Source organism: Ranitomeya variabilis, chromosome 2 (genome assembly GCF_051348905.1).
Source record: "Ranitomeya variabilis isolate aRanVar5 chromosome 2, aRanVar5.hap1, whole genome shotgun sequence".
Taxonomy (NCBI): domain Eukaryota; kingdom Metazoa; phylum Chordata; class Amphibia; order Anura; family Dendrobatidae; genus Ranitomeya; species Ranitomeya variabilis.
Window position 1 is genome coordinate 1,040,970,718 of NC_135233.1, and position 8,559 is coordinate 1,040,979,276.

General features: G+C 46.4%; 1 protein-coding gene across 1 annotated transcript in view; it reads left to right on the forward strand.

Moving 5' to 3' along the window:
* ATP6V1C2 (ATPase H+ transporting V1 subunit C2) overlaps positions 1 to 8,559 on the forward strand; it is a 56,491-nt gene extending 47,932 nt beyond the window's left edge. The window contains exons 11-13 of the mRNA XM_077291430.1: positions 6,167 to 6,264; positions 7,309 to 7,438; positions 8,113 to 8,559. Coding sequence (XP_077147545.1) covers positions 6,167 to 6,264; positions 7,309 to 7,438; positions 8,113 to 8,211 — 327 coding nt within the window. The 3' untranslated portion in view covers positions 8,212 to 8,559. The remainder of the gene's footprint in view (positions 1 to 6,166; positions 6,265 to 7,308; positions 7,439 to 8,112) is intronic.

The window sequence follows — 8,559 nt, forward strand, 5'->3', positions numbered from 1 at the left end:
CCTTCACTCCTCTCCTTGTCACACGGCTCGAACGGGTCCTACCATATCACAGCGTCCTCCTTGTCCAGATTATCTGCATTCTGGTGTTCCCCCAGCCGTTTCGCACCGGATCTGAGGGCATCAGCCCATGCGATCACCTGCCACATGGCAAGCGACCTGCCCGTCTTTCCTGCTGTGTCCTTTCACTGCGGCTCTAGCTCCTGAAGCTGCTGATGCTACTGTTGCTGGGGTTATGCTAATCCCCTGGTTCTGGATGGCTGGGCTCCTCTCTTGTTGTTGGGTATCTAAGCTACTCGGGCTATAATCCCACCCGAGCTCTATGCGCGTCCAGGCCCCTATTCCCTCTAACCAGGAAGCTCCCTTCCCCTTATCACAGTGACCCCTCCTACAATTAACTATTCACCTGGTGTACTACCGTGCTAAACTAGATACACCAAAATGACTCCATCTAGTGGTCTATTACCAACACTACGCTTTCCCTACATAACACACATTGACAAAAGTACGTAAACATAGATATATATTGTAAGATAGCGCTTACCGCATGTGTTGGGGGACACTCGCTTGGCACGGGATTCAAGCACACAGGAACGGTTTTTCGCTTAAACACAGTCTATGCGGTTTATTAAAGTGTCATAAACTGGTCATGCACAGTTCATTGTATATATTTTGTATGGCTTCAATTCACAGTTCAGTAAACATGCTGGACCTCTCACTTAGTCCAGTTACCATGGGTGACCGTATGCCGAACAGTTCATATGGCAGATACACTTCTATGCCATATGATACAGTATATGAAAATCCCCTTGTCCGGGGATACCTTCCAGGAGCTCCTGCTCCACACGCTGACCTCCTGTCAGTCCTCTCACTCAGGGAAGCTGCCTCACGGGGTTCACCAACTTGCCTAGCAGGCACACAGCAGTTAGTCCAGAGCCGCCGAAGGACGGTAGCTTCCCAAACATAGACCGTCCAGGTCCACGGTGTCTCTAGGTGCTTCAGGAAGACTCCACTCACTGGAGCTTCCAACACAGAGACCGTCCAGGACCACGGTCTCAGTGTGCTAATCAGGACGTCCATCCCCACCTGGGACCGTCCAACACACAGGCATGTGGCTTGTTCGGGTGCTATTCATGACGTATGTCCAACACCCCAGGCCACCAGGTCCAAAGCCCCAGCACGTGCTCTTCAGGGAGACGGCACTCCTAACACATAGGCTTCCAGGACCTTTATCAGAGACCATGTGACCCACACCCTGGTCACATTATGAAGCTGTAACCACTCCCACAGGTGGGAGTGTGTGTGGCTAGTTTGACCTGCCCATCTCTCATAACTAGCCTTGCCAGCCTCCCTTCACATTTATACAAACAACACTTTTACTTGTGGATCCAAAAAAGGAAGAAAAAATGGAAAGCACTCACCGCTCTTTGAAATTCAGTCCTTTATTGAGACATCTAAATCTTCAGCAGGGGAGAATGTGAGCAATGGACCTAAGGACCCGTGGAAGCGTGAAACGGCCATCGTCCGTTCATTGCTCACATTCTCCCCTGCTGAAGACGTAGATGTCTTAATAAAGTACTGAATTTCAAAGAGTAGTGAGTGCTTTCCATTTTTTCGGATTTTCAATGCTGTTTTTCTGGATATAGTAACCGCTTCTTTTTATATGATGGGCGTTACAAGCATGCGGCTGTGCACAATATAAGGCATTTTTGGTCTGGATTGTTGTGAATTCCGTTCTCGAACTCCCTCCTGTGGTCATGAATGGTACTTCGGTGAGTTCTGTCCGTGGACTCCCTCTGGTGGCTGTGAGTGGAGCTGCTGGTTCTGAGATTCCTTCTCCAGCTGCTCTCGTTTAGGGCTAGGCTGGATTCTCTATTTAACTCCACTCAGATCGTTACTCCATGCCAGCTGGCAATGTTCTAGTACTGGTTCAGATCTCTCCTGGATCTTTCTGAGGACCTGTCTACTCCAGCACAAGCTAAGTTCCTGCTTGTTCATTTGTTACATATGGTTTTTCTTGCTAAGTTCCAGTCCAGCTTGCTATCATGAAACTGCCTGGCTAGCTGGAAGCTCTGGGGGTGCAGAGTGGCACCACCGCACCGTGAATCGGTGCGGGGGTATTTTTTGCACACTCTGCGTGGTTTTTGTAGCTTTTTGTGTTGACCGCAAAGATCCCTTTTCTATCCTCAATCTGTTTAGTTAGACTGGCCTCTCTTTGCTAAAACCTATTTCATCCTGTGTTTGTGATTTCCTCTTACTCACTGTCAATACTTGTGGGGGGCTGCTTTTACCTTTGGGGAAATTTCTCTGAGGCAAGTGAGGCTTTGTTTCCTTTCTTTAGGGGTAGTTAGCTCTTAGGCTGTGAAGAGGCGTCTAGGCAGAGTCAGGCACGCTCCACGGCTATTTCTAGTTGTGTTGATAGGAGTAGGGTTTGCGGTCAGCAGAGTTCCCATTTCCCCAGAGCTCGTCCCGATTCCGTGTTTAACTATCAGGTCAGTCCTGGTGCACCTAACCACCAGGTCCATAACACTGGATTGCGCAGTTGTGCGGATATTTTGCCTCTTTTCTATTGACATTTACTTGTGGGACTACAGGTCCCAGAACAACCTTACCTCAGGCTGGCAGTGCAAAGTGTCTTCCTCTATGACACACATATTGGCCATTCACAATACTCCCGGATTTTGACTCATTACCACAGTTATTCCTGCGATTGCCATGCATTCCTATGGCCTCAATACGCCTCCATACGTATTCCGGGAAGACCATGCAGTGCCCCCTACCTGTAACAGGGGTCACTGCATCACAATATATACATTTTGCACACTGTACACCAGGAAACGTTACATTATATGTCTGCTCTATCCATTGTCTGTGGAACTGATGGAAATAGCCGAGCGCAGCGCTCACAAGCTCTATAGATAATGGAGAGCGCAGAGGCCGAGCACACACAACTCTGATCCATCTAGGATGAGACTGCGGACCCTTGTTCTCAGAATCTCTGGAGGGCCCAGTGGTCGAATCCCCAGTGATCTGCAGGTTATCCATGATTCAATGGATCACACATACATCGTATATATACCATACATACATACACGCATACACCGTACATACATATACCGTACATACACACAGATACATATACCGTACATGCACATACCATACATACACACACACACACTTATATACACATAATATACACAAACCGTACAGTATATACACACACATACACAGATGTACAGACACATACATACACACATAGACACACACATACATACACAGATCTACACACAAATACATAGATACACACATATATACTGTACATACATACACACACATACACACACATACATACATGCACATTACATACTGTATACTGTACATAGACACCCACACATACAGTATGTACATATACAAACACACGCATACTAATCTATGACCTCAGGTGTTCAGATGAGCCTTGGAGGATGTTGGCCTCATAGTTCAGAGATCACCTGAAGAGTAGGGTTGAGCGACTTTTGCTTTTTTAGGATCGAGTTGGGTTTTGTGAAACCCGACCTTCTCAAAAGTCGGATCGTGTGAAATCGGCCGATTCTACTGTAAAGTCGGGTTCCGGTCCCGGAACACGAAACCCAATGCAAGTCAATGTGCATTCATATCTCTCTCTCTCTCTCTCTCTCTCTCTCTCTCACTGCAGCCCAAACGGTAATATGGCTCTATGACGCCGCAGAAACCGGGCCGGAACCTATGTCATCACGCTGCCCACAATTAATTGGCTGAAAAAATGGCGGGGAAGGCGTCATTCAAAACGCGACTTTGGCGCCAAGATCGCGTACCGCATGGCCGACCCCACGCTGGGGTCGGGTTTCATGAGACGCCGACTTTGCCAAAAGTCGGCGACTTATGAAAATGACCGATCCGTTTCGCTCAACCCTACTGAAGAGGGCTGCAGACCCCACTGTGGGGGATGGGAACACAGTAGAGAGGACTGATATCAGCCCCTGCTGCTGCCATGCTGTCCCGTGCAGTGAGCCTCCTCCCCTGACCTCTTCTCTGAGATGCTGCAGCCTGCTGGGAATAGAACAGAGGACCCACAGTAAGTCCTGCTCTTCGTCCACTGTTGTCCCCTGTATATTCACCATTGGGATGCGCCATGCAGGAGGACAGACGGCAGCCGGTGAGCGCTCTCCTCAGTCTTGTAGGGAAAGCATTCATTGACCAGCGTCTCTCCCTGCATGACATGCCCCCTTTTTGAACTCCTGCACTCTGTGCGCCGCTCTCTCCCTGCCTCTGGGTATTCACATGATTATGGGAGGGAATGAGAGGGGCCTGATCCAGCATGACACCGCGCCCCTCTCAATCCCACCCGTAATCTCAACTAAGTGCTCCCATAATGGCTGCACACTCTGCTGCTATGGGCAATACGGCCCTGCCTGCAGGGGTCCCCCTTCACCTTCAGGCCCCGCTGCAGTTGCACCGGCGGTATGTCCGCCCCTGATTACAAGGTTACATCATAGAGGAAATATTACATCGTTACATCATTTCTCATTGCTCATTGATTTTGTCTCGGAAGTCTAACCTTGCCCTAAACATACATTCGTGTAAGACAGGCACCAAATATCACATACTTAATCAGGAGAGAATACCACTCATCACCTCGTGACTCAAGAAATCCAATCTCCACTATGTGTGCACGGACGCCTCCGGCTTCCCTGCGGAGACAGACATGTGGCGCGTCTTTCCAGACCGCAGCATGTCTATTTATCTTTCGGAAACGCTCAGTCTCTGCAAGATAAATAGCACCGTTCTATGTATAGGATGCGGTGATTCCGCACGGTTCAATGAACACATAGGGAATCACCGCGCGCACAAAAAACGGCAGCGCTTTGGACGGAGCGGACATGTGCTGCGTCCAAAGTGCTGCCGATTACTGACCTTGAGAATGCGCCTCATAAACACACCTTAGGGCAGACTGGTACAGCTCAGTCGACATGACGTCAGTGGAAGCCACTGAATCGCTAGCAAGAGGGGACTTGTCATGTCGGACGCTATTCACTCTAGGGCGTCCGACAGACAGCGGTAATTCCGCATTCGTCCACTATACGCTCAGTGGCGCCGGCTAGATTTTATCTAGGTTGTCTGGGGTTAATCTAGCTGGTACTTGGGTTGGAGGCTGGGTCACGCCCACTGCCTTTAAATAGTTCTGCGGGACTTTGGGCGTCGCCGATAATAGCTTGTGTCTTGTGCCTAGTGATTCCGGTCTGGAGTGGTGGTCTTGGAGAAGAAAAATTGTATCTGGTGGTGTATTATCCTTTGTCATATTTCTCCTTCCTATATTTGTATTTGTTTTGCCCTGTGCACATTATAGTGTTTTCCTGTGTGTCTGCGGCATGGTGCGTTTTTAGTTTTCCCTGTCTGTGCTTTCTGTGGGGATTGGTGTGTGGTCTAATCACTGGGTGGCGGGTGGAGGTTTCAGCATAGGGCTGAAAAAGGAGTCAGGGTCAGGCCTGGTGGCCCAGACAAGCACACCATTAGTGTAAATTCTGGGAGAGGGACAGACAGGGTTTTCCCTAGTCTGAGGGATATCGCAGGGGTCCGGGTAACCAGCCTTAGCTTACCCAGTACCCCCGTGACAGGTCTATGACCACCCTGTGCCAGGGAAGATCAGCTGCGGGCACCACAGACAGGTAGGTTGCAACTACCTGCCTATTAGTTTTTAGGTCCATAGTAACAAGAAATAGTCCCCCGGTTAACCCCCTTAAGGGGTAAAATGTGCCTAAAATAGCAAGTTATATGGGTTTCTAATAAATGTTAATAGTACCCTGTCCTAAAGTGATTCACCCTGGTCCAAGATAGAAGAAGGTTGACTTCTGGCTTGTGCTCCATACTGGACAACATTTCATATATAGACATTTCCCTAATGTGGTGTGTGAAGGGGGCAGGCTGAAAAGCCAGCTCCCTTCTTTGTCTCAATCCATGCACAGAGATTAAAATGAGCAATCAGCCAGCCTCCTTCACACACAAAACTGATGATGCACCAACAAAGGCCAGGAATAATCTTATTTTTTTTGCATCTCTAACGATAATTAAAAAATTCAGAACATTTGTCATCATAATGTCCTGTACTAACCTGTAGGAAGCTGATCTTTACCTCTACTGCTCTGACCTACAGGGGCCTCTGCTGCGCTGGTTAAAAGTAAACTTCAGTGAAGCGTTCATTGCCTGGATTCATGTGAAAGCCTTGCGAGTTTTCGTGGAGTCTGTTTTAAGGTGAGGACATTGTAGTACTGATTGTATATAGGAATATTGCTCCTGGGTGGAGAGAAACTTTCTTTAAGGCTACATTCACATGACTGTGTTTTTTTTGGTCTGTTTGTGAAAAAAACTGATCTTGCACAGACCAATGTTACGCAGTAGGACTTCTCAGAGTAGGGTTTTTTTGTGTTTCAGCTGAAACTCAACCATCAAGCCTATGGGTTGCTCAAATAAAAAAAAAACGTATCCCATTCGCGGCCACTGTATAGCATCCAGTTCTAACATGGGAAACTATTTGGTCTTGCTAATTTTTATACTGCTGATGTACAAAAATGAACTCTGTCGATGAAAAATTGTGCTTTTTTTTTCTGGGTGAAAATCAGACAATTTTCACATTGCCTGTGACATGGATAATGCTGCTGCACAGAGTGCAGTCTGCAGCACTTGCATCCAGGACTCTCCGGCACAATATGGTAAAATTTAGTTACATTTTTTGGGGATACAGTTTTTATGGCTGAAATGTTACCTGGGTTCCTGCGGTACCAGTAGGTTAGACACTTTTTAATTAAAGAGGTTCTTTTTTTTTAATTACTTATGTTTTTGTTGTGTGATTTTTGTAGTATTACACACACACACATATATATATATATATATATATATATATATATATATATATATATATATATATATATATATATATATATATGGTATATATATATATATACTCATGGTGGACCCGCCGTTCTTACCAGGGCTTTGTGTTACTTGGTCCCTTCGTTGATCATGTGATTTCTCAGAATGAAGGATTGTTTCTCAGAGCGCAGGCCTTTTGTTTTTTTCCCTATGTATTTGCTGTGAGTAACCGTGCTTCAGACTGCCCATGTGCTTCATTTATTGAGATGTTGGGGGAAGATCTGAGCAGGGAAATTCACATGCATAGTTTAAGGCGCATAGTGGGGCACATTTTTGTAAAAAGGGGTTATCAAGCCCCCCATGGCAGCCCCTTGAAAGATTGCCCATAAAGTTTGTAACTTACGGTTGGTATCCTTGTTATCGTAGGTATGGCTTGCCAGTGAACTTCCAGGCAGTAATTCTACAGCCCAACAAGAAGTCCATGAAACGATTACGAGATGTCTTGAATGCCCTTTTCCGACACCTGGATGAGGCAGCGGCTGCCAACATGAAGGATGTAAGTAGAAGGCTCCAATGAAAGGCCACCTTTTCTGGTTTTGTTGCCTTAAAGAGTTTATCCCCTTTGAACCTCCCTTTTCTCTTGAGCACTTCCCCCAAAATGGTGTCATATAACGACAACCGCTAATCTTCTTAGCCTTTCTTAAGGCCACCATATACATTAGAGTAATGAACCCACTGATATCGACCGGTTCAGCCAACGGTCTAATCAGTAACGGGCCACCGACTGTAGGCATGGAGTTTAAAGATGTTTTCAACTGATTTATCAAATGTGACTTTTTAATAAGTCAGAGGTTCATTTCTCCTACTCACAAGATAGCAGTGGCATGGGGAGTGCAGCGGTAAGTCTAAGCCACGCCTCTCCGACCTGTCCTATCACACAGCAGTCATGACCAGGAAGGTGTGGCTTAGACTTCCCAGTGCGCCCCCCATGCCACTGCTATCTTGTGAGTAGGAGAAATGGACCTCCGATTTTTGCAGAGGAAGCTGCGAGAGGCAAATGGAGGACACCAGGGTGGAGGATCACTTTAGACGACACAGGAGATTTGCTAAGTCATCTCCCCTGTTTGTGGTACCGAATGTTGGCTGTCAACACCGATTTCATGTGTCCACTGGAGTTTCTGTAGAGTTTCTCCATAACTTGTACTGACTATAATTTGCTTGTTATCATAGGTGAATATGGATATTCCTGGCTTACAACTGAACAACCAAGAGTATTACCCGTACGTCTCCTTCAAGATTGACCTGACCAGCTTAGACTTTGAGTCGTAGTGTTAGATGCTGTCTATGCAAGACACAGAACACACCATAGTGAATTCCCTAGTGACCATCGTCCCTTTAACACTGTGCTGATATTGCTGCCTAGTCTTTCCTCAAGACATGTCCTTTAAGGGTATGTTCACACATTGTGGGTTTTTTTAATGAAAATTAAAACCTGCTTTTTACAGTACCATCAAAAGCTATAAGATTTCATAAATCTTGTTTCTAAAGCATTTTTTCACCTTAGAACGCGCAAAAAAAATGAAACCATGTGTTTTGGGTGAATGAAGCTAACTTTATTAAACATGTACTCTAAATAAATGACACATCTGCATCAAAAAATGCAGGAAAACATGCTTT